At 59.5% G+C, this 25,611-nt stretch overlaps 1 protein-coding gene across 6 annotated transcripts in view; it reads right to left on the bottom strand.

The window, feature by feature from the left end:
* The window catches only part of TACC1 (transforming acidic coiled-coil containing protein 1), a 30,460-nt gene extending 5,746 nt beyond the window's left edge, over positions 1 to 24,714 (bottom strand). For 2 of the 6 annotated variants that reach the window (XM_041478066.1, XM_041478058.1), the window contains exons 1-9: positions 15,357 to 15,719; positions 14,727 to 14,839; positions 8,205 to 9,210; positions 7,093 to 7,128; positions 5,254 to 5,314; positions 4,799 to 4,997; positions 2,709 to 2,764; positions 803 to 925; positions 68 to 144 (exon numbers count right to left, since the gene is read on the bottom strand). In XM_041478066.1, coding sequence (XP_041334000.1) covers positions 68 to 144; positions 803 to 925; positions 2,709 to 2,764; positions 4,799 to 4,997; positions 5,254 to 5,314; positions 7,093 to 7,128; positions 8,205 to 9,210; positions 14,727 to 14,839; positions 15,357 to 15,532 — 1,847 coding nt within the window. In that variant the 5' untranslated portion in view covers positions 15,533 to 15,719. Of the gene's footprint in view, positions 1 to 67; positions 145 to 802; positions 926 to 2,708; positions 2,765 to 4,798; positions 4,998 to 5,253; positions 5,315 to 7,092; positions 7,129 to 8,204; positions 9,211 to 14,726; positions 14,840 to 15,356; positions 15,720 to 21,546; positions 22,148 to 24,591 lie in introns of those variants that run through there. The other 4 variants (XM_041478084.1, XM_041478090.1, XM_041478076.1 and 1 more) reach the window with 4 other exon arrangements.
* Between the last annotated feature and the right edge of the window lie 897 nt (positions 24,715 to 25,611).

Raw genomic sequence — 25,611 nt, 5'->3', positions numbered from 1 at the left:
AGGCTGACCTGTGTCAGCCCTCACTGTGTCACCCCTCAGCCTCCTCCTGCCCGGGGACAGCTCGTACCTCATCTCCAGCACTTCCTGCCGGCTCTCCTCGTATTTCTTCTTCCACTCGTTGGCCTCGATCTCCTTGGTGATTATCTGGGTTGCAGCAGACAGAGGACCCTTGGGATGTGCTCTGAGGGGTTTCCCCTCTCTGTCCCATGCAGGGGATCAGATCCCCCCTCCTGGGCAGAGCAGAGCTGCCCCTGCTGCCCTGGGGTGAGGGCCAGTGAGGGGTAGCCCAGGGGACAGGGACAGGGCTGTTATCTCCAAGGGGCAGCCCAGGGGACAGGGACACGAGGGGCAGCCCAGGGGACAGGGACAGGGCTGTTCCCTCCTCTCTGATGAGTGAGGGGCAGCCCCAGGGGACAGGGACAGGGCTGTTCCCTCCTCTCTGATGAGTGAGGGACAGCCCCAGGGGACAGGGACATGAGGGGCAGCCCAGGGGACAGGGACAGGGCTGTTCTCTCCTCTCTGATGAGCAAGAGGCAGCCCAGGGACAGGGACAGGGCTGTTACCTCTGAGGGGCAGTCCAGGGGACAGGGACACGAGGGGCAGCCCAAGGACACGAGGCACAGCCCCAGGGGACAGGGACACCAGGGACAGTCCCAGGGGACAGGGACATGAGGGGCAGCCCAGGGGATAGGGACAGGGCTGCTCCCTCTGAGGGGCAGCCCCAGGGGACAGGGACACGAGGCACAGCCCCAGGGGACAGGGACACCACGGGCAGCCCTAGGGACAAGGCCAGGGCTGTTACCTCCTCTCTGATGAGCGTGAGCACGGCTGCCTTCTCGGACTCGCTGAGGCAGATGCCAGCCAGGGGACTCTCGCTCCTGCCCACACTGGGGCACTTGTCCATGGAGCACAGCCCGGGATTGTCCTGGGGGAATGACCCAGCTGGGATGTTGGGGGCGTTCTTTTCACCCCCCATCCTGTTTTATCAGCATCTGCATTTCCCTTCCTGCACACACAGAGCCCAGAGCCTGCATCTGACAGCTGGCAAGAGCTGCCCCAGGGAGGCAATATCCCAAAAGGGAGACCCACTAAGGGCCCATTTCAGAAGGAAGAGACCCAGCTCCAAGCACAGATGTGCTCACACCCAACTTCCCTTATGGTTTTAACCCCATGGGGTTAAAAATACCTCCAGCCTAGAGGGTCTCTGCTGACCGTGAGCCACACGTGGGGGTGGTCTGCAAGGGTCTGGGTTGTCTGTCTCCAGCCCCTCCCAGTCAGCACTGCAGCTGACGTGCTCAAATTGCTGCTGGCAGCTGCAGGGACATTTCCTGAGCCTTGCTGCTCACCCAAATGCCCAAGGAAGCTGTGGGGGAAGCAGAGTTCACCCCTCTGCAGAGCAGGGGTCCAAGGAACAGCCCCGCTCACCCCTGGTGCTGCAGGTGTCCAGGAGAGCTCTGAAACAGGAGATGCTGACACAGAGATGCTGGTACCCCCCTGGTGCCATTCTGGGTGCCTCTGCAAGGCCTGGGGTGGTGGTACCCCCATTGTCCACTGCCTCCCTTGCCCAAAGCCCAGCTCCTGTGCTCTGCCTGTGCACAGTGCTGCAGCCACAGGGACAAACTGGGGGCAAGGCTCAGTGCTGGCACTGCCTGCCCCTCCTTTCACCACCCAGACGAGTGACAGCCGTGCAGCATCTCCCTGAGAAGGGGCTGCCATAAATAGAGAAGTGCTGGGAGGCAGGAGGCAGCCTGCTCCTCAGCGTTTGGAAACGAGAGCACTGGAGCGCTTCTCCCCTCCCCTCTCCTCCCCCTGGCACTTCAGCTGCTCAGCTGGAGCTCCCCCAAGCTCTCCACAGCTCTGCTGTGGCCATGGGCAGAGGTGGGAGCCACCCTGGGGCAGGTTTGGGGCCAGGCACCCCAGCACAGAGGAGGTTCAGCCCAGTGTGCTTTGGCTGAGCCTCCTGCACTCTCTCCCAGCAGCAGCTGCACACCTGAGCACCTGCAGGCACCTCTGGGGTGACAGCAGCCTGCCCAGGCTCTGCTGGGCACCAAAGGGAAGGCTCACTTTGCCCCACGTCCCTGTGGGGCTCAGCACAGTTAAATCTGTCTCACAGGGGTTGGTTTTGCTGATGTTGCTAAGCTCACTGTCATCTGCTTGTCAGCTCAAGCAGCTTTGGCCAGGGGCTGCTAGGCTGGCACGGGGTGCCCCCGCAGCAGGGAGGGTTTGGGGCTCCTCAGGGCATGTCAGGGCTGTGCCAGCACAGTGGGGCTGCTGCTGGGCTGCCAGGGTCAGCGTGGCTGCTTCTGCACCCTTCCCCACCTCTGCTGCCAGCTGCCTTCCTGAGGATGGCTGGGGACCCCTCGGAGAAGGCAGCAGCACCCAGGGGCCCTCAGAGCCAGCCCTGGACACTCCACGTGAGACACGAGCCGTGCTGGCAGCTCCTGTGCCCTCCCTGTCCTTCAGCCACCCTCCAGGGCAGCCCTGGCTCTGCCCTGCTCCTGCCTGTCCCCAGCATCCCTCCCTGCCTCCCTCCTTCCTTCCCTCCCTGCCTCCCCACGAGCCCACCCAGGAGGGATCAGGCTCTGCCAGGCTCCTCCAGGCCTGCTGGGAAATCTCTGCTATTTTTATCAAGTCCCTGCGTGGGCTTGTCAAGAATTTTACCTCCCAAAGAAACTCATTTCAGAAAGGAGAAAGCGAGAGGCACTCACAGGGAAGATGCCAGGCCCTCCCTTTTCCATCTGCTTGCAGATCTCCTTTTCAAAACCTGAAGACAATGAAACACAACCTTTAATTGATTTGGAAACAGCACCCTGGGCACACACAGATTTTCTGAGACACAGGAGGGTACCTCTGAGCCTCCCCATCCCCTGAGCTTCCCCTCCCAAAGGCGTCTTTGCCCCTGCTGGAATCATTTTGGTTGGAAAAGCTCTCTAAGACCATGGAGTCCCCAGCAGTGCCAAGGTCACCGTTAAACCCTGTCCCCAGGTGGCACAAGGTGCACCCTGCCAGCCTTGCAGCACTGCTGCAGTGCAAACCAACACTCCCCTCTGGTGGCAGCTCAGGCTGTGCCCGTGTCCCCAGGGCTGGGACCAAGGGGCTCAGGACATTCTGCACTCCAGCAGGGTGCTGGGGCAGAGCAGAGCACCAGCCCATGCCAGCCAGCCCCAACAGCCCCCGAAGGACCTGCCACACGGCCCCTGCTGCTCTTAACAGCACAGGAGATAAAAAACATCTCCCCATCTGCAAGGTGTGGGACACCCCGACCTAGGGGACACCCCGACCTAGGGGACACCCTGACCTGGGGGACACCCTGACCTGGGGGACACCCCGACCTGGGGGACACCCTGACCTGGGGGACACCCCGACCTAGGGGACACCCCGACTCACAGGAGGGACACCCCAACCTGGAGACACTCTGCTTCACAGGACACCCCAACCTGGGGACACTCTGCTTCACAGGACACCCTGCCTCACAAGAGGGATACCCTGACCTGGGGGACACCCCGACCTGGGGACATCCTGCCTCATAGGAGGGACACCCCAATCTGGGACTCTGTCTCACAGGAGGAACACCCCAATCTGGGACTCTGTTTCACAGGAGGGACACTCCGACCTAGGGGACACTGTTTCACAGGACACCCTGACCTGGGGGACAACGTGCCTCACAGGACACCCCAACCTGGGGACACTCTGCATCACAGGAGGGACACCCCAGCCTGGAGACACCCTGTCTCACAGGACACCCTGCCTCACAGGAGGGACACCCTGACCTAGGGGACACTCTGCCTCACAGGAGGGACACCCCAACCTAGGGGACACCCCGACCTGGGGACACCCTGCCTCACAGGACACCCAAATCACTCACACAACTGCAGGCACGATTCGTGTGCTGAGCAGGCAGAGAACAGCGTGTTTAGAGCTCAGCTTGGAGAGGAAGGGTCAGGTAACACTGCACACTTCCCACTGCTTCCCTCCACTTATCCCACAGCTCCCACCCCATCCCTGCACAGAGCAGCGAGCCCGTGCACCTGCCTGGCCCTCTGAGACCAGCAGCAATAAATAAACCCTCCAGCCTCTCCCCTGACTGTCAGATTTTCCTCCCCTGAGGACAAAGAACCATTCTCCATGGAGCTGGCAGGCAGCACAGCCATCGGGAGAAATGATTAATGGGTTCCTGCGGAGGAGAGGCTGCAACCCCTCCCCGTGGTGACTTCTCCTGCTTGCACCTAGGACTTGGCTATTGATTAAATGTCATGTTGCCTGGCTTTTAATTATTTTGTAATGGCTTGGTCAGAGAGGCTAATTACGTGGGAAACTGACGGCAGAATTCCACCAGGAGCAATAATTGGGTCTGTGTAGGCATTATTGAGATCTCCATCAGCCACAGCCCTGTGCCAAGCCCTGGCAGCTCTGCTCCAGACACAGGCTCTAAGCAGGGATCCTGCAGCCCAGGAGTCAGGGCAGGATGCTCTGAATGCTGGACAATTGCTCTGCTCAGCAGTGAGCACTGCTGGCAGGGAACCTCGTGCCTGAGCCACATCCCACTGCAGCACCGTGGGGAGAGTGCTCTGTACCCAAAGTCTAAATAAACACAGCCTGAACCATCGTTTTCCATCCTGGAAACAGTGCAGGAAAGCAGTGGGAGGTTGCATTAGAACCTGCAGCAGCCTTTAGCCCTGTCAGTGTAAATGAACTCAGATGAGGCTGCAGCACCAGTTCCTTGCCAGAGGCTGCAGAGGCTCCCTGGGTGCAGTCAGGGTGCATTCCCAGAGCTGAAGGCAAGCAGGATGCTCCTCACCTGCCTCTGCTCTGTGCTTCCCTGCAGACACGGGCACGTTGGAGCACTCAAAGTACTCCAGGTCATCTTCTGCCTCAGCCTTCTTCTCCAGCCCTGTTGGTTTCTGCGTGGAGGTGGTGGAGGCCAACTTCTCCTCATCAGTGGCACGTCCATCCCGGTTGGTAATATCTGGGATTTCTGAGATCAACACTCCTTCATCCTGCAGGACCAAAGCATGCAGTTAAGCAAGATCGGCGGGGATCAGGCCACCAGGTGAGCTGCTGGATACTGCAAAGAAAGCTTAAAATCCACAGGCGAGCTGCCTGCCCCCCCACCAGCCCTCCTCCCTCCCTCCCCATCAGGAACTGCCCACAGGGAAGATGCCAGCCTGAAGCTCAGCCTGCCCAGCTCTCCCCAGCACCCTGTGCCCAGCACCCTGTGCCCAGCCCGCAGCTCTGGGGTGAGACCCCACGTACCTGAGCGCTGATGTCCAGGACCAGGGGCTGCGCCTCGTGCTGCTTCACCTTGCAGCCGCTCCTGCAGGAGAGAGGAGCAGCAGCTGAGGGGGGTTCAGGGGCAGTGAGGGGGATGTGGGGTGCGTGCCAGACAGCCCAAGCAGGGGGAGGCAGTCCCAGCACCAGCGTTGCACCCACCGCGTGCCAGCACCCCACTCACCAGTGAACACCGAGGCAGAGCAGCTTCTGGGAGGAACAGAAGGGACAGGCAAACAAAAGACACGACTACACAGAAGTTGGGTTTGTCTGTGAGGTGTTTATTCCTGAGGAAGGTAAGGAGCAGAGAGAGCAAGGACCCCAAGAGGCTGATGGTGAGAGAGGCACTGCCAAGGCGCGGGCACTGAAGGATCTCCCTCGCCCTGCGTGTCCAGCACAACGGCGCCCAGGCTTCGGTGCATGTCAACTTTCTGCAGGAAGAACCACATCCAGGCTGTTTCATGCCCTGTCCCTGCAGCTGGAAGTTTTTCTGGGGCTTCTTCACAGCATCCACATCTCCCAGGTGAGTCAGGCCCGCTCGGCCAGGGCAAGGTGCTGTGCTCAAACAAACGCTCCGCCTGGCGCAAACGCTGCCCCTCGGGGGGAAGTTTAGCCCAAGGAGGTCTTGCAGGTGGTCTCCTTGCCCTCCAGTGAGGAGGCTGTCCCTAGAACTTCATCCCATGTTCCTGAAGACCCATCCAGAGGCCACCCGTGCAGGGCTGCAGGCACGGCCGCATCCCCCCGCACCGGGCATCAGCCCGGACACAGCAGCGGTGGCACAGCACGAGCTCTTCTCCTGCATCTCACCCCCTCACGCTCCACACTCAGGGACCTCCCAGGCTCCCGGCCACGTCTGACCCCCAGGAGACGCTTGCTGAGCTGGAACAGCTCGTGTGACAGCCACTGCGGGCACTGGGGAGGGATCCCAGCCTCCAGCCACGGCACTCCCCACGCAGCGACACAGGCAAGGGCTCGAGCAGGGCTGCAGCGAGCTGCTGCCAGCTTCAGGGAACTGCCCCCACCCTCTGGTGCTGTGCAGCCCCCCCAGCCCACCGCACACGAGCGCAGCAGAGCACGAGGAGCGGCACACGGGGGCTTCTCTGCGCGCTGCCATGCTCACACCGAAGGATCAGGACTGGTTCTCTCCAGCGTGCCCTGCCACGAGCAAGTCCAACTTGTCACGTCCTCACCCTCTTCTTTTCTGCACCCTCTCCTGTGCCAGGGTTTGGCAGATGGTTTGAGCTCCCCCCCCCCAGCAGCAGGATAACAGCTCTGGATTGCACCAACCCTGCTGCCCCTCCAGTTCTCTGCACGCTGCCATGCTCACACCGAAGGATCGGGACTGGTTCTCTCCCTCGTGCCCTGCCACGAGCAAGTCCAACTTGTCACGTCCTCACCCTCTTCTTTTCTGCACCCTCTCCTGTGCCAGGGTTTGGCAGATGGTTTGAGCTCCCCCCCCAGCAGCAGGATAACAGCTCTGGATTGCACCTCCATGAGCTGGAGGTTTGGAGCACTTGTCCACCATCAGAAGATGCTGCAGGGCGGCATGCTGCGAGGACAAGCACAGGCGTGTGCCTCCGGTGCAGCTCAGCCCAGCTCAGCCCAGCTCAGCCCAGCTCTTCTCCCTCACTCCCAGGCACTCACCAGGCCAGGCCACCCTGGGGACCCTGCCGAGGGCTGCGGGACACAAACCAGACAGCAGAGAGCACAAGTCAAAGGGCAGAAGGAGCCAGCATGCCATGGAGACGAGTGGGGCAGCACACACCCAGAGAGAGGATAAAAACAGCAAAGGAAAAGAAAAGGAATACAGGAGAGAGTACTTACAACAGAAAACAGAGAAATTTCACTTGCTCAGTAGTCCTGATGCACCAAAGCACGGACAGGGAGAGAGACAGACAGATGGAGAGAAGAAGAGTGTGTGAAAAGACCTGAAGAAGAGTGTGTGAAAAGACCTGGATGTTAACTCTGCTCTGAGAAGCACGGCGAGCTGCCTAGCTCAGTCTTTGGGAAGGCACACACACACACGGGACACTCTGAGCCTGCCTTTGCTGCCCACAGCAGCGGGGTGAGATCCAAACACAAACCTCGCTGCCAGGGCTATACCCTGCTGCCCGTGCTGCTCCAAGGTGACAGAGAGAGAGCAGAGAATTCCCTGCTGCTTCCCCTCCCCACTGGCTCTGCTCACTCACAGCCACACACCAGCTCTTACAAATTTTTTATCTACTCTGTAAAGTATTTCCTGGACAAAAACATCCAACACAGCCTGATTTTTGCCTGTGAGGTTTTCTCTTTCACTGTTAAAACCCACTATCTAATTTTCTCACTGGAGAATCCAACAGCAGAGCGAGAGACTGCCTGTCCAACCTGTTCTCTTTCTCTGACATAAAACAGAAACTCGGTGGCAGCTCACCAAGTGTCTCAGCTACATGTGACCAAGCACACCTGCATCCACCAGCTCCTGCACATCCCTAGCAAACACATCAGCTCCAGCCTCCCCTGTGGGTTTCCTCTGACACCACATCTACACCCTGACCCACCAGCTGGACCCCCAAGGGGTTTCCAAAGAGGTGATCCCACAAGCAGGTCCCAATCCAGCCTTCCCCTGGGACTCAGGACACTGGCACTGCTCCAGAACACTGCTCCCTCTCCTCCCACCAGCGCTACTGACAGGCACAGGAGGAGAAAACTGAGCCACCAGCAGAACCTGGGGTGCACAGCAGCATCTGGGGCTCGCTCGGGAGGCACCACCAGGGCAGGAGCACCATCACCACCATCACCACCACCAGGGCAGGAGCACCACCACCACCATCACCACCATCACCACCACCAGGGCAGGAGCACCATCACCACCATCACCACCATCACCAGAGCAGCTCTGCCTGCCCCTGGGGAGCACAGGGGGGCTGCAGCCCCAGCTCTGACACACTGGCACTCACGTTATCAGGCGTGACTTGGGCTTCTTGGGGGAGTCTCTGCCTTTCAGAGCATCGTCCTGCATCTCCAGTGTCTGAGATTCCAGGATTTCATTGAGGCTGTTATCTGCCGTGGAGCAGGAGTCAGCGTCGGCGCTGGCAAGCGTCTTGGTGGGCTTGAACGGATCCATGGAGTCAAAGTTATTGGGGTCAAACTGGTAAGAGCCCTTGGGGAGAACTGGAGAATTCTGCAGCGCTGAGCTGCCACTGAGAGAGCTGAGGCCAGGGCTGTCCCAGCCCGTGGGACCCAGCTGGCAGGAGCCCCGGGGTGGGGGTGGCTCTGTGGGACCACTCTCTGCATCCTCAGCTGCTTTCTTGGGGGACTCTCTGTGCCTCTTCGGTGTCAGCTTGCTGGCTGGGATCCTGCTGCCCCTCCTGGGTGAAGCTGGCTTGGCCTCCACGCTCTCTTTAGCCTCTGTACAATCAGCCCCAGGTTTTGGGACCTGCCCTGGGGCCTCCAGAGCCGGGTCCCCCCCCAGCTCACCGGGATGGGGAAGGCGTTGTGGGGCTGCTGGGGCAGAGCTCTGCAGCTGGCAGACCCCTGCCACAAAGGGGCTCACACTCCTGTCATGCTGCTCAGGCTCACGCTGGGTCTCCTCTGTGCCTTCATCTGCTTTCCTCCCCAGCGAAGGTGTTTTCCCCTTCCTGAGCTGCTCCTGGCCCAGGACATCAGCCCCCAGCTCCACCAGCCCTGTGCCAGGGTCCCCTCCTGGCATGGCCCGCTCCCAGGGGGCTGTGCCCACATGGGGCAGGGGGGCTGGCTCCCCAGCAGCGTGAGCAGGGTCAGCCTGGCAGCCCAGCCCGGCCAAGGGCTGCATCAGAGGTGAGCTGTCGGGGTCAGTTTCCCCTTTAGCATCCAAACTGGCTTTAGGGGCTCCAATCTCTGCTTGAGCCTCATCTTTGGAGTGCTTCCCAGGTGAGCTGTCCCAGTGGGGTTCCCCTACCAGCAGGTCACCATGGCCACGTGGCTCTGGAAAGATAAAAGGAGATGGTTAAACCCTGACCTGCAGTGCACTCCTCTCAGAAGGGCTTCCTGCTCCCTCCTCACAGCTGCTCCAGGGTTGGATTTTATGGGGGATCCACTGAGTCAGGTCTCAGCTTCCCTCCTGCCACACGACAGGGAGTCATTGCTCGCTTGGGCAGAGTTAAAAATCAGTGAGAAGAGCTCAGGGACGCACAGCACGAGACAACACCGCAAAATGTGAACCAGCAGGCCCCAGGGAGAAGGGGAATGGGAAGGTGTGCTCAGTGAAGGAGCAGAATCTGGCTGCAGGAGGGATCTGGGGGTCACCCAGAACTGGGGCTGCCCTGCTGGATGTGCACCAGGCAGGAGAAGCTGCCCCACAGGAGCTCCTCTCACCTGCAGAAATCCTGCTGTAGTCACAGCAGGCTCTCCACACTGCTGTCAGCATCTGCTAATGACAAATCCTGATCCATGGCTTAATCACCGTTACTCCAATCCTTTCCCCTCAATCCTTTTACTGTTTAATCTTTTCTTTGACATCAAGGGATGGAGAAGATCCTTTACCTACTGGGGCACCCTGAAAGCTGCACCCACCGTGCACCCAGAGCCAGGCTTGCGCTGCAGGTGTGCCAAGGCACGAGAGGAAAACATCAGGTGTTTCTCCTGCCCCTCAACCAGGCACAATGGCTCAGACTCCTGGGAGAAGGTGAGACAGGATGCTGGCATGCCCAGCACCCACCAGGGAGCAGGTGGAAGCTGCAGCCCTCACAGGCTCCTTTCTAGGGAGACACAGTCAGCCACGTCCTCCAAGGGCAGAGCAGAACCGGTACTCTCCCAAGGACCAAACTGGCTTGAAAACCTGTCTGCAAAGAGCAGCCTGGGTGATGAAGAGGAAATCTGCCTGTCCCTGCCCCAGCCCTGCCCTGGCAAAGAGGTGACAGCTGGAGTCACCTCGAGCATCCCCCCTGTTTGGCAGGGGGACCCCAACCAGCTGCCCCCACAGACCCCTGAGCACCCAGGAGAGGTTTTTCCTATCACCAGGCATTTGTAACTGGCTCCTGTGTGCTGGTAACAAAGCGAGCCACAGGCTGGCAGAGGAACAGGGAATCAGGCAAATATCTGGTCCCAGGACTAATCCAGGACGTGGAGCCAACAATCCTGACTCAGTTGATGGCTCGTGGTTAGCATAATTGATCCCCCAGGATGCAAAAAGCCATGAAAATGAATCATGAGGGTCTGTGTCCTCTCTGAGACTGCAAAAATGCTTCCTCTGACTGCAAAAAAAAAAGCTCCCTCCAAGTAGAAGTTGCCTTGATGCCCCAGAAAATGCATCAGTAAACACAAATCCAGTGGATGAGTACTTGGAGTGCAGCCAGGAAACAGTCTGAGGCAGAGCCTGGCAGGCCTTCCCATCATTAGGAACCAGGAAAACCTCCTTAACAGACCCCAAAGAAAACTTTATTACACTTGCTGTGCTGCTCAGCTGTTTGAAGCCTTCCTGAGACAGCCCTGAAAAGAAGAACAGACTTCAAAGCCAGGGCAAAAGGACTATTTAAGTGCATTTTGCGTTCCCAGCAGAAGGTTTGGCAGCCGCCGTTCTCACAGACATGAGCCCATCCTGGTTTCTAACCCAAGCAATGAGTAATTACTCCTTGAATAACAAGCAGCCAGCACACAAACTGCCTCTCCATGCCCTGGTGTCTGCAGGGTGGGGAGGAAAGGAGCGTGGTGCATGTGGCCGTAGCTTAGAATTGTTTTCCCACAAAAATCAGAAGAAGCACCCACCCAGGTTCTGCAGTTTTGTGATCCCCTGGTTTTCTGCAGCCAGGAGTGCTCAGCTCCTCAGCCCCTCCTGCAGCCAGTCTGAGAGCTAAGGAACTGGGATATACTGGGAGGCAGCAGGCTCAGGTGCTCTCTGATGGCTTTGGAAATCTTTTACAGCAGAAATGTCCCTCCTGCAAGCTCGGGGGGGTTTCCCCTAGTTCCTCCCCCTCTGCATTTCTTCTGCCTCAAACACAGGAGCTGGTTCCTGCAGGAACAATTACACAGGATGCAGAAAGCCTGAAGGGCGTTCCTTGGGGTGCACAGGGAGAGCCAGGCTATGAGCCCAGCCCTGGTGACACCTCAGAGCAGCCCTGGCTCCCCCCACGGAGCCCTCCCCAAGCCCTGCACACTGCCTGCAGCTCTCCCTGCTCCTCCTGAGCTCTCCCCCAGCCCCAGGCAGTCACGTTGTGAGCAGCCGTGCTGGCTCCGCACGTACTCCCTTCTCTCGTGCCTCCTGCCAGGGAAACCAGCTTGTCCCCCACTCCTGCAGCTGTCCCCCAGCCCTGTCACTGCTCAAATCCTCCTTCTGGGCCAAATCTGTGCTGAACAGCCCAGGAGAAGGTGGGCTGGCAGCCACGGAGAACACGCAGCTCTGCCTCTTGGATCAGCCAGGCATCCCAGCAGATGCCTTACTGCAGCATCCTGGAAAGATGACCCTGAGGTGTCCCTGAGGTGACCCTGAGGTGTCCTGTTCCACCCCTGGCACTGCACCCTGCAGCAGGGGACAGCTCAGTCCCAGCAGGAACATGGACACTGTCAGAGCATGGCACACACAGCGACCCCAGGGTCTGTCCCAAACACACGCCCAGCACAGGGCACGTTGGATCTCACCCACACCCGCTGTCCTGGCTGTGCTCAGGCTGCAAACCTGCTCCACATCCAGCTGAGTACCTGCAGGGGATGCTACAAAGCGAAAACAGTGATTTTTTTTTTTTTACTTTCTAAAAGAAAAGCAAGCAGGACAGTCTGGCACCGCAGTAATAGACACGTTGTGCCTCTGCATTATAATTGCTTTGCTCGTCTTCCTCGGGCTGAAATTAAACACAAATACTGACTTAAAACAGCTTTCCAACGTGCCATCCCTCCAACGAACCAGGAGCACTTGGCAGTGCTGCCAGGCAAAGGCTCAGAGCCCTTTCCATCCCTTTCCATCCCACAGGCAGCGATCCCTGTGCCAGAACAGCCCCTCTGGACTCAGCTCAGGGCTGTGAGTCACACACTTCCCTGCCTCAGCACAGGATATCTGCCCCACACACCCAGCTCAGCCCTAGATCACCAACCACCGCTTTCCGTTTGTGTCTAACAGCCCTTGATCTATTTTTAAATCTATTCTGTTAAGAATTAGCATACCGGCAGAGGGAGGGAGGATGCTGCTAACGCACCGGAAAACACGTGCCCTGCATCAGGGCAACGGCAGCTCCCAGCACTGCTGGCTCTACGTTTGCTGCTTCTGCTCATTTCCTTGTGCAAAATATCTGCTGCAGGTAACTCGAGCAAGAATGGGATGGAAATAGTCCCACCATCCAAGACCACAAATTGAGTGATCCTCAGTGGGCACAAACCCTCACTGTAGCCCCCTCCAGGGCTGAATTTTTGTCCCCAAGGACAGGGTTTAACACAGCAGGTCACCTCTTGGCTGTGCATGGAGCAGCCAGCCCTGGAGTCACAGCTTCTGCCATTCCTCACCCTATTTATTCCCAGGGCAGGGTGAGACTGCAGCTACACAGCAGACAGTGCTGGCTCCTGGCTGTCCCTCAAGGCCAGGGGTGCTGTGCCTGCCCTGGCACTGTCCCCACAGAGCCCAGCAGGGCCAGCAGCTGCTCCCCAGGCACTGCAGGGAGCAGGGAGCAGCTCCCTGTGCTGACAAGCAGCCACGACACAAGATTGCCTCTGTGCCACTGCTGCTCCCGAGCTGCAGCTGGCCCCAAGGGCTGGGACTGCTGTGCAGCAGCAGAATGCAAAGATGAGGCCTTAACACACGGATTGCACTGGTGCTGTGACAGCCCAGGGTGCCTCTGCATGCTGCAAACCCACCCACACCCGGGCAAATCCTTTCTCTCCACCATTCCTGACGAACTGAACAGACACAGCCAGGGACAGGGGAAGGGAAGGGCTGGAGCCAAGTGTGGTGGCACCACAGTTTGGCTCTGCCCGCTCTGACATCCCACTCTCTGCCAGCCAGCACAGAAAAACAGCTTTTGCTGGAGATCATGCCCCTGTCTCCAGAACACTGGGAGCTTTGTGTGCAGGAGCAGATACTCCCTCGCTGCTGAGCAGGAGATGCTCATCCCAGGACAAGGGGAACAGTGACACCCCAGAGTCTGAAGCAATGTGCTTCCCTAGGCTGTGCCAGAAATGATCCTCCTACCTGCTAGGAAAGCCTTTATCTCTCCCCCCTCTTCCCAGGCATTATCCCCAAAGTAAAGATGTTTCTATCATCCCTTCTTAAAAGGATTATTCCAAGAGCTGTGATTATTGGAAGCACGAACAGAGCACTCCCTCCATCACAGCAGACAAACAGGAGTTTTCCACAGCGATGGACGAGCACCCAGATCCACCCCAAAGCAGAGCAACACCACAGGAGATGGAGAGCCACAGCATCCTGTGCCTGGGCTTCTGCACAGAAGGTCTGGACTGAGCCCACTGCTCTGAAACCAGCCCCACAAAAAGTTCTCAGCCACTGCTGCACTGAAGGAAAGCACAACATTGCACATCAGTACCAGGGTCTGCAGCATGAGGGGCAGGAGAGGGCAGGGAATGCTCAGGACAGCCTGTCCATGACTGCCTGACCCACCACAAACTGCCCTGTGCCTTGGAGAGGCTGCTCTCGTGCACAGCACCCCGGGGCTCACAGACACCCTGGCACTGCCCAGCCACTGAGAGCACGTGGAAGGGGAGATCTCCTCCCTGCCCTGCCCTGATAACCCCTGTGGGCTGTTGCAGCAGTGCCAGAGCTTCAAGGCTTCCTCCCAGCAGCACAAAAACAGAGATAAACACCAAGATCAGCCATGGACACCAGCACAAACTCCTGAAGAGGAGGAAATGGAGACAGTGGGGAGCTGGAGCTCAGAAGGCCATGGGCTAATGGGGAGTCACACTCAGGGGAGCAGCAGCAGTGTGGGATACAGGGATAAACCTGCAAAAGAGCTCAGGACCCACCAGCAAAGGAAACCCCACACAGTTAGAGCAGATCCCCTGCAATTTCTCAAAAAATGGGGTTTAGCAGCATTGAGCTCTTGCATCTTTAACAGAAGTTACTCAGTGAGGACACCTGGCACCTAACTCCAAGGAAAAATGGCCTGTGCAATGAAATCCCCACCACTGACCAACCTGGGGGACACAAACCTGGCATCTTGCCACTCCTGTGCAGGAGCCAGGGGTGAGTGACACATGAGAAAGGTCCCACCAGCCAGCAGCAGTCAGGGCAGCCCCCAGGCTGCAGAGGAAGTGTCAGAGGAACGTTTAACTGATAAAGCAATTCAACAGCACCCTGGGATTCCTCCCAATCAGCCCATCACAGCTCTTTGTGGAGCGCCCAGCCCAGCCCTGGCATTTGAACTGCCCAGGCCATTAACCACCAAAAGTGTGCCAGGCATTACTCAAAGTCAGGGAATTTTACTCCTTGACCCCACCCTGCCTTTCTGCCAGCGGAGCAGAGCACCAAGAGCAGGAGCAGAAGGAGCACGCTGGCTCTTTACCTTGGGTCCCGGCCTCAGGCTCCGGCGGTCCCGGTGGCTCGCAGAACTCCTTGAGAGGCGAGCAGCTCGGTGTTTCTGCTTCTGGGGTCTCAAAATTATCAGTGGAGTCCGAGCTGCCGGGGGGGGGAGGGGGGGAAAGAGTGAGGAATTACTGCTTGCAAGGCTACCTCTGAAATCCTCCACAGCCCACACGTCCAGCCAGGCTGCAGGCTGGCCGCGGGCATCCGGGCCGGCCACTCGCTCCTGTCCAGCGGGACATGCTAGCAAACGGAAAAGGGAGAGCAGGTGAAACATCAGCCCTGTGCACCCCAGCCCTGCCGGAGGCCTTCTGCCAGGTGGCTCCCGGGCTGAGCACACAGCACGGGCCTCCGAGGACATGCAGCCCCGCAGCAGCAGCATCCCGGAGGCTGCCGCGGGGAGCGAGCCCGGCTGCTCCGGCCCTGCGCTCCCCAGCATCCTCCGGGAAGCAGCTGCCGGCCCCCCCAGCCCCCGGCGCGGTGCGGGATCCCCGGCAGCCAGGCAGCGAGCGAGGGGAGGATGGGGAGAGGACCGGGGAGGGCGCGCCCGCAGCCCCGCATGGATGCGGGCACCGCGGGAGGGCGGGCGGGGAAGGGGCCGCGGGTGACTTGCCTGAAGCCGAGGGCCGAGCCCCCCGCCGGCGGCTCCTGGTCCTCCTCCTCATCCTCCTCCTCGGCAGCACCGGCCCCGCCGTCCCCCTCCTCGGGGCTGCCCCCGCCCCGCACCGCCGACCAGGTCCAGCGGGCCCACTGCACCGGCGAGAGGATCTGCCAGGCGCTGAACGCCATCGGCCCCGCTTCCCTGCGCTCCCCGGCGGGCTCACTGCGGCCCCATCGCTCCCCGCTCCGCTCGGGCCGCCCGCCCCCGCACCGCGCCACTGGCGGCGGGGAGCGCCCGCCCCCGGCACCGCCCGCCGGGACGGACCGGCCCCGCGCCCCCCCGCAGCCCCCGCCTCGGGAGGCGACAGCCGCCGCCGTCCCCTCCGATGCGGAGTGCCAAATTCGCCAATTTCTGCCCAAAGGCGGGGCTGGGGCACGTCGCTGTCAGCCCTGGCGACGCCCTGCCTTTTTCCCCCCTACCCCCGCCCCGCCACCGGGAGCCCCCGCGTGAAGGGCAGGGAGCTGTGAAACCAGATCCGCGGTGGTTTATCCCACGTCTGTGTGGTTGCACCTGTGCTGTCACAGAGCCGGCAGGACACAGATTCTTTCCACTCTGGACGTGCCCGAGAAGACCCCACGCGGGCGGGGAGCTGTCCTGGGGGGCAGGCAGCGCCCAGGAACCCTCACTCCCCCCAGGAACCCTCACTCCCCCCAGGAAGACTCGGTCCCACCGGGAAGGCTCGCTCCTTCCCAAGGAAGGGGGTTCCCCAGAGCTGAGGAGCCAAACACAGGGGAGGGAAACACCTGTCCCTTCCATTTTCCAAGGAAATACCGGCCTCGACAGCCCTGGCTGATGCTATATCCTTCCGTGGCAGCGAGTTTATTTATTTATTAAACTATTGTTGTTTAAAAATAACAGCCGGCAGTTCTCACAGAAATCAACCTTGCTGGCCTCCCTCGGGAGCTTTCCCTCAGGAACTTTTCCCCTAACGGGGGCTCCCACTCCCAAATTCATCACCTCCCACACGCTTGCTAGAGAGAGGAGGATAACATTACTGACACCGTGCCGCAGCACTGGCAGGAATGTCCAGGGCTCGGCTGCAGATCTGTCACGGGCAGTGGCGTTGCTGGCTGCGGACATTTGGCAGCTCCCTGGAACCCTGACTGCTTTACCCCGGCACCAGGGATGGCCTCGGGAAGGACAGACAACTGTCCTGCTGTGAAAGAAGCCTGGCCCACTGCAGAGAACGCTGCTGGCCCTCGCTGACCTCACCAAGAGCTCCCATGGCAGGCTGAGCCCACGGCTTCCCTGTGAATCATCAGCCAGCTCTGGGGGCTGGGAATGCCTCTGCATGGACAGAGAGGCCCCCGGGCCAGAGCAGACCTGTCCATCTGGTCTGGCTGCCTCTGGAAGCTTCAAAGGGCTCAGTACTCACCGTTGAGCATCTCAAATAACCTCCCTGCAGGGATCCTTTCTCCAGGCCTCCCTCTCTTGGTGTCCTTATTAGGTATATGTGTCATCCTGTGTGCTTTTACTGCCCATCCTCTTGAAAAGAAAATCTCTTACCCCTTTCCAAAATACTTCTAAGCTTCCCCAAAGACTTCTCTGGGTGAACCAAAGCTGAGGTGCTGCCAGTTCCCACCACAGGCCAGTGGCAGGAGAGGCACGTGGGTCCCAGGGAACACCTCAGCCCCTGCACCACGCTGGCCCCCACATCCCCAGGGCCTGGGGGACAAGGGACCCTGCACACTCCCCTGCTGCCAGGTAGAGGACACCGAGCAAGAGGGGACTGACTCTTACTGAAGCTTAGCCAAAAACCACGAGTCTGAAGCAAAAAGCAGAAGCTCAACATCCTGTTGCCCATGGCTGCCGTGAGCAGAGCACAGCCCACTTCCCCGCTCCAAAGAGGCAGAGCTGATTTCTGCAGATGAATTTTACATCAGATCCTCAGCGTGAGCCGCGCTGCAGCACCACGCTGCAGCCTGACCTCATCCTCCCGCTGCTCCCGCTTCCCCTTCCCACCTCCCCCTGAACCCAGGGAGCAGCAGCGGTCGTGAGCAGCTGAGGAGCTCTGCAGGGACCTCACAGAGGAACGAGAAAATGCAGCAGGAGCAGCAGCAGCAGCACTGGCACGGCAGCAAGGACGAGGCACCTCCGCTGCAGAGGGAAGGAGCTGTGTGCGACGGGCTGACTCCTACAGCTCCTGCTGGATGAGGGAACTGGGGCACACGAGAGCAGGAAATCATCAAAACCTGTCCTTGTGCAGGCTGTGCACACACAGGGCATCCAGCGAGGATCCCCCATCCCACCCAGCGCCCGGGGAAGGAGCCAGCAGGAACAGGATCAGCAGGATGGAGCCACGCTGCCTGCAGAGCTCCTGACTCGCAGGGCCCTGGGGCAGGAAGATACCAGAGCAGTGCAGGGGCAGAGCCTGCTTCCACCTGCTGCAACCGAGGAGCAATTAAGAAAATGCCTCGAGTGGCATTTTCCAGCTTGGCACCTGACCTAGCCTGGCAGCAGCACTGGCTGCAAATCACCACCGAGGAGATAACCTGACTTTGTCAGTCACACCGGAGGCTCTGCCTGCCAAACGCTGCTTGGCACAGTCAGCAAACACATCTCTGCAGAGCAGGGAGGGTGCTGACCTGTTTAAAAACACCTGCCAGCAGTTTCCATCCTGGCACAGAGATGCAGCCCACACAGGCAGCAGCTGCACGGGCTGTCCTTGGCACGGCTGTCCCCTCCCTCTCTGCTGTCACAGGACTCTCTGTGCCAAGCCCTGCACACACACACGGCTCAGGGACAGGGATGTGCAGCCCACGGATGTCTCTGGCTGTGCTGAACTGCCTAAAACCCCACCCAGGGTTCTCACACTGCCTGCACTTCCCAGGAGGGGAATGCAGCGGCCCCTGCTGCACAGAGGACAGGTGGAGCCCCAAATATTTTGGAACTTGAAGAGTCCTGTCATCACAAAAGCTGCAAAAAGAGGCAAAACCTTGCTTAAGCTTTTCATGTTTATCCTTGCAGGAAGCCAGCTGCATCCAGGGATAACAGCTCTCATCCAGATGGGCCTTCCCTTCACACTGGGGATGAACTTCCTCCTGGCAGCCTGGCAGCAGAGCCTCTGCCTGACCCCAAAAACACAGCGTGCACGACTCCTCTCAGTGTCCCCGCACCTCGGTTCCCAGGAAGGGAATAACGCTGAGGAACAGGAATCAGGAATCTCACAGCCACACCTGTGGCGTTTGGAGCTGCAGTGCCCCAGGCCAGAGGAAGGCGTGCACCTGGAATTTCCCTTCTCAGCCCTTTCATTAGACAGGAGAACACCTATTTCTGGCTTCGAAGCTTTTCTGGGCATGGCACAGCAGCCAGTACTGACATTTCTAGCTCAGAAACAGATCTTTTGTGGGGTTTCATTTCTCCTCTCCACTCCTGCCTCTCTGCTCCTCTGCAGTGGGGCCTTTCACTCCCCTGCCAGGACCAGGATGGGACACAAGGAGAGCAGGGGAAGGTGGCAACAAACCCAGAGATCATCACGCAGAAAAACCACGAATCCATATTTCACTGCTGTGTAAATCCCCCCTCACAGCTTGTAATAAGCACCTTATCCACACAGCATTTATCTCCTGCAGGAGAGGAGGTCCAAGGTGTTTCAGGAGCATTTTTCTGTTGCTGCATTTTATTCCGACCTATTCTATTGATCAGGGATCAGCATCCCCTGCGTGCGGCAGCATCCGGAGCATCCCGGGCGTTCCCCAGGTACGGGAGCATCCCGGAGCATCCCGGCGTACCCCCCAGGTGTGACAGCCCCCCGGAGGATGTCCCGGGCGCGGCGGCAGCCCCGGGAGCCCGGCGGGCTCGGGCGGGCGCTGCTCTCGCTAGAGGGCTCCCCAGGATGGGTTTCCGAGCGCTGCCGAGCTCTCCGGCCCCGGAGCGCAGGGCTCCTTTTGCTCCTCCTGACCTGGGCAGAACCTCAGCCTGGACACCTCCGGGCACAGCCCGGACCCAGCAGAACCCTGGAATTCAAGGCAGACAGAACCAACCTGCTCCCATCTCGGGCTCTGCCATCTGCCCGAGAGCACGGCGGGAGCCGGAGTGTCACAGAGGAGCCCCGGTGTCACCCCCTGCGGCAGCGCTGCCGAGCTCCAAAGCCATGCCCAGCGTGGGACAGCGCTGCCGAGCAGTTCAGCTCCCCCGGGACCCTTCCCGGGCTGGGATGTGACAGTTCCCACCGCTACACATTCCATCAAAACAGCGCTACAGAAATAGAAATAAAGGACACAACTGTCACACACGAGCCTGGACACCAGCAGCCTGCCCCGGGCTCCAGCTGCCTTTCCTCACCAGACTGCCAGCAAATGGATAAATACAGACATTTGTGGCTGCACTGAAAAGGACCGATGGGATAATGAATGCTCTGCTATTCCTGCATTTTAAAAATGCCAAGCGCAGCTTAATCTCGCTGATGCACTCGTGTGGGTGCGAGCTCATTTCAAAAGGAACAGGCTCCAGCCCCATTTCCACACTGATGCCGGATGAACACAAGCAGCTGCCTTCATCATGCAGCTTATTGACTCCCCCTTCAGCTCCTTTGCTCCCTTTGCTAAAAATATCTGTGTTATGTGGCAGGAATGCTTTTATCAGGTGCTTGTCAGGCCCCAGATCCCTGAGTTTACTCCAGACTCCGTCATTTTGGGAAATGCAGGCAGCACCCTAACCCATAACCTGGGCGACCAGCAGGAATGGGGACAGCAAAGAGTGAGGACAACAGCCAGGACAGGGACCAGGAAGATGATAAAGGGCAGGAGGAACAAAACAAAGTTTGCTCAAGGTGGAGCAAGCAGGTGGGAAGGAGAAACAGCTGAGTCCAACGGGGCAGAAAGAAGCAGCTCCAGCCACGCAGGCAACACTGGGACGGCTTTCCCACCTGAAAACACCTCTAATGTCTAGGCAGGAGATGAGTGCAGGAAATAAAGGAAGGACCGAGCAGTTACAAGGGCAGAACGCACTTGTTTTCCTTGTCTGAGCCCACTGTTTGCAAACACACAGCCTTACAGGGACCCCGTTTAAAGAAAATATGTCTGTTCTCAACAATGTTTTGCTTGATATACAGATAAGATGTTTCCACTTTTCCTTTTGATCCCAGCAAGTGTCTCCCTTTCAGCTCCCAGTACCCAAGCAGCTCCCCCAGCCCAGTCGCGGGGGAGCCCCCCGGACCCTTCCCGCGGGGCAGAACCGCGACCCCAACGGGACCCGGGCGGATGCGGGGCTGGCACGGGGCGGGACTGTGGGAATATCGATCCACGGAATCGCTTGGGGTGGAAAAAGCCCTGGAAAAAGCCCAACACTAAATAACCCAGCACTGCCCAGACTGGCACTGCCCCGTGTGCCCAGGTGTCACATCTACAGGTGTGTTAAATCCCTCCAAAAGTGGTGAGTTCGCCACAGCCTGTGCCCGCGCTGGACAACTCTTTCCATGCAGAAATTCTCCCTGTTGCCCAAGGTGAAGCTGCTCATTTACCAGGTCTCAGCAGCCACCAGCACAGCCTCTCATACTGCACATTCAACGAGAAATTGGGGTCTGAGCCCCTTGTGCAGGGCATCTGATCTCTGCCAAGAAGCCCTGATAAAGTGCTGGTGTAATTTCTCCCCTGGGAACAGCCTCTTCCCAAATGCTGCCCTGCAGGGGAAGCCACAGAGCCAGCCCCGGTGTCGGGAGCAGCCAGACCCCTCCACGGGAGGAAGATTTAAGGTCGCACTTTAAAAGCTCAGAGGTGACCCTGCTGAGGAAATGTCCCGGTTGGAGTGCTGTTAATTAAAGTGCCTGAGAATGTATCCATTTCTGACAACATTTGAGGCTTTTTACTTTTGAGAAACTGAAAACTGGAATATTAATCATTTTTTTTTTTTCCTCCGTCAGGGTGTTCTGGCTGGAGCTGCAGTGTTTTTTGGCAAGAAAAGTGTCAATGCCCTTGAAAGCTCTCACCTTCCTAAAAAAAAGAAAAAAATAAAAATAAAAACACAAAAAAACCCAACCAAACTTTCCTTGGACGAAAAAATGTCCTGCCAGGCTCAACTGCTCTCCTGCCCAGCGTGCCCTCAGCCATGCACACCCATGGGGACCCCTCTGCGTGCAGGGGGGCTCCCACAACACCCTGACCACCCCAGAGCCCTGAGATGCCCCAGGAGGAGCGAGTGTTACCTGTGCTGCCGGCGAGCCAGGGGAGCAGTCGGGGGCTGCGATCGTCACCAGGTCGGTCACCAGGGCTGAGTCAGGTGACAGCCATGTGGGACGTGGCATGGGGCCCTGCCTGCTGCATGAGGCCAGATAATCCCTGGCAGTGCTGCAGGAACACCCTGCACCCCACTGAGCAGCCCGGGCACTGCTGGCACCTGCCTGCATCACTTGTGGCACCTGCATCACTGGTGCCACCTGCACCACTGGTGGCACCTGTCCTGGGGTGCTGCAGCCTCCTGGCACTGCACCACGGCCACGTGGGTGAAGGAAAAGCCATCAGGAAATGGCTCTGAGCGTGGCCCAGGACAGGTCTGCTCCAAATCCAGCCACAGCCTGGCAGCTTCTGTTGGGTCCTGCTGCAGCTCCTCTGCTTTCCCTGGGGAAACTGGCCAGAAGCCCCAGGCCCTGATGGGGTGTGGCAGCAAGTGAGGAAGGTGAGGAGATGACTTTTGGGTTCCCAGGCCCAAGATGCAGCCCTTGGAGCGGGTTTAGGACTGCTCTGCCATCCTGCATGGGTTGTAAAGGCCAAACACTGCCCGTTATGTGCCGTGTGTCACTGTGTGCCTCCTCCCCTTGCAGCCCAGGACACGCTGTGCTTCTCCTCATCCCTGCTGGGGGAACGGGCAGCAGTGAGCTCTGGGAGTGGACGTGCAGTCCCTGCTCTGCTCTGCTCATCCCTGCTCTGGGGGAACAGCCAGCAGTGAGCTCTGGGAGTGGATATGCAGTCCCTGCTCTGCTCATCCCTGCTCTGGGGGAACGGGCAGCAGTGAGCTCTGGGAGTGGACATGCAGTCCCTGCTCAGGGGGAACAGCCAGGAGTGAGCTCTGGGAGTGGATGTGCAGTCCCTGCCTCTGCTCAGGGGGAACAGCCAGGAGTGAGCTCTGGGAGTGGATGTGCAGTCCCTGCTCAGCATCCTCCTGTGGAGTCAGCGTGCCCAGGGGCCAGGCTCTGGCATGGGCAGAATTCCCAGGGCTTGGCCCTTCCATTCCTGTGCCTTTGGTTTCAAAGGAATTTCCTCCAGCCATTTCTGAGTGCTGCATTTGGAAATGCTGCCCTGCCCGGCTGGGCCAGGCTGGGACATCTCCATCTGTTGGACAGCAGCTGCCAGGACCTGCCTGCACTCCAGGCTGGGATGCTGCATCCAGGCTCCAGCAGCTCATCCCAGAAATGAAAAAATGCTTCCACCAGGCTTTGCTGAGCTGAGGACCGCTACCCAGCGGCAGGAATTCAGCATTTCCTGTCAAAGTGCCTCCCGTAGGAGCAGGGGTCTAAACTGGAGGGGTGAATCTGAGCAGGAGCCAAGGCTCCAGCACACACACATTAAAAAACAGCATTTAAAAATCTGGGAAGGGCCCACGGATGCCAAGTAAGCCAGGGACAGACGGCGGGGGACACGCCAGCACTGTGGCTCCACGCTCGGCGATTTCGGCCGCAGTCCCCACCCTCCTTGGCAGGGTCCCACCCTCCTTGGCAGGGTCCCACCCTGTGAGGAGTAAACACACACGGATTGCTGGGAAACTGCCGCCTTTCCGGGCAGACCCTGCAGGGAAAGTCAGGAGGGGGAAGGCACCAAAATTAAGTGACAATTATGTAGCACACCAGCAGAGAAAACCAGTTTCCAAATCCAAGAACCCTGAGGTGAACCCACATGGTGACGTCCTTCACCACACCCCCCAGAGCTCCCTCAACCTGACAAACTAGCAGAAAAAAAAACCTGATTAAGCTTTTCCGAGCCCCTCAGAACAACAGGAAGGATCAGTGTCACTGCCTGTGAGCCACATCCTCGGCCTTAGAGTCCCCCAGAGCTCCCTCAACCTGACAAACTAGCAGAAAAAAACCTGATTAAGCTTTTCCCAGCCCCTCAGAACAACAGGAAGGACCAGTGTCACCACCTATGAGCCACATCCTCGGCCTCAGAGCGGTGACAGGTGATGCTCAGACCCCCAGGAGTCCCAGAGCAGCCCCCAGCCCCACCTGGGGGTCTGGAGATGAGCAGAGGCTGGGCCAAGTGTCACAGCACCTTGAACAGCCACAAGCAGACAATGCCACAGCATCCTGCCCGGAGAGCTGCCACTGCAGGCAGGGCTGGGTGCCAGTCACACAGCAGCCAGCCAGATGTGCCCCAGCTGTGAGGTTCTGCTCTTTAGCAGCAGAACTCGGCTCAGGTGGGGCTGTGCAGCACCCCGAGGAGCGCTGGAGCTGGCCAGCAGGGTCACTGCGGTCTGCCAGGGGCAGCTGGTAATAATTATCCTCGTGCTAATTCCATGGAAATTTCCATGTGCCTGGGAAAAAGGCAGCCAAGCCCTTCTTGCTGCCCGGGGCAGAAGTTTGCAGAGGTTTCCAGGGTCTGTGACTGAGAGCCCGGTCTGTCACATGGATGGTGTTTGTTTAAATGCCTCCTTGGAGCCACCAGCTGCAAACCTGCCCGGAGCTGGCGGCACCAGGCTTCGAAGTGTACCTGGAGCAGCTCAGCCGTGCCCTCCGGTGCCGGCAGAGCAGCAGCACAGCTCCTCGGACAGGGAGAGCTGTGCCTGAGCCCTGCGAGCTGGCTCGGAGCTCTGGGGGCATCTCCCGTTGCCGAGGGTCCCGAGGGAGGGCAGGCGGCGAGAGCAGCGTGCCAGCACACATCATCCTCCCGTCTGGCTCCGGCAGCGCCTCCTTAGCAACCCAAAACAGAGCCACAACAGCGGCCTGGCGGCAGATCGCATCCCGGCCGGCTCCAGGGCTCCGCAGGAGAGCCCGGCGTGGCCACAGGGCCCGGCAGGTGCCGGTGCCCCGCTCTGCCCGGCAGAACGCCGTGAGATCAGCTCCCCGGAAGGCAGAGCAGCAGCTGGTGCTGCCCAGAGGTGTCCTCCAGGGTTTGCCGTGGCAGGGGGCTGGTGGAGCCGGGGGCAGCCCTGCACCCCGGGCAGCCCAGGAGCGCTCGGTCCCTGCTCTCCTCCTCCCTCCAGCCTGAGTAGGCGAGCTCTGGGTGAGTGTCCCAGCCCTCGGCTCCCTTCTCCTTCCTACCTTTGCAGCTGCAGGCTTGTCGCAAGCTCTGTCACTGTGTGCTACCTGTCCCGGGGCTCCTCGGAAAGCCGCTGGCGTAGCAGCTGCCTGGGAAGGAGCAGGGAGGAAGGAAGGGGATGGACGGGGTGGGGAGGGCCGGGCGGCGGGTGTCTCTGCGCCCTGTAGCCGGGGGGGAAGGAGGGAGGATGTTTTGTAATATTTGGCGAGCGCTCCCACGGGCAGAGCGAGGGAAGCGGGGGCGCACCGGCCGCCGCTCCGCCGGTACCGGCGCCTCGCGGGTGAACGCCTGCAGCTCATGCCGGCTCCTGCCGGGGCCCCACTGGTGTCATGCCGTAAAAATGTGCTCTCGGCTGGAATTTGGCAAGCCTAGCCCCTGACGGGGTGGGAACCTCTCCGCTTACAGAGGGAGAGGGAGCTGCGGCCCTGGGAAGAGGTGCAGGGAGAGGTGATGGGGAGCTGCTGCTGAGCCGGCCGAGGCTGGGGAAGGGGATGTAAGGGCAGGGGATGTGCCCGCGATGGGATGTGCCCGCGGATTGAAGGCAGGGGTGCCGCTTTGTCCTGCGGGACACGGCAGGGACAGACGGAGCTGCGGGGCAGGAGAGGGCAGCGGCCCTGGGGCAGTGGGGACAGCAGGAGATTTATCTGGGGACACATTTTGGACCAGAGGAGCTGTGAGGGTGCGAAGGTTTTGTTCTGGGCCCCACCCCAGCGAGGGGCATTGAGGTATTGCTCTGGTGAGCATCTCCCCTGCCGCAGCTTCTCCCCCTTGGGGCAGGTGCCCCTTTCCCCCTTTCCCCGGAGCCCTGAGGCCATCACCCCCAGTTTGCCTAAGCCCAAACTTCAGCCTGGTCCCCGAGCATCCTTCCTCACGCACACGGAAATCGATTTAAGCCATTCAGGTAAATCCCCCCCGGCCTCGCCCCGAAGGGTTCGTGCCACAAGTGCCAGCCTGGTGCGGGCTGCGAGCGTGGGCTGGCAGCGACCCCCGGCCCCTCCCGGCCCCTCCCGGCCCCTCCCGGC

The sequence above is a fragment of the Pyrgilauda ruficollis genome, unplaced genomic scaffold (assembly GCF_017590135.1).
Source record: "Pyrgilauda ruficollis isolate IOZ18807 unplaced genomic scaffold, ASM1759013v1 scaffold113, whole genome shotgun sequence".
In the NCBI taxonomy this organism is placed as follows: domain Eukaryota; kingdom Metazoa; phylum Chordata; class Aves; order Passeriformes; family Passeridae; genus Pyrgilauda; species Pyrgilauda ruficollis.
The sequence above is the reverse complement of the archived record's forward strand: the minus strand, read 5'-3'. Positions and strand labels throughout refer to the sequence as shown.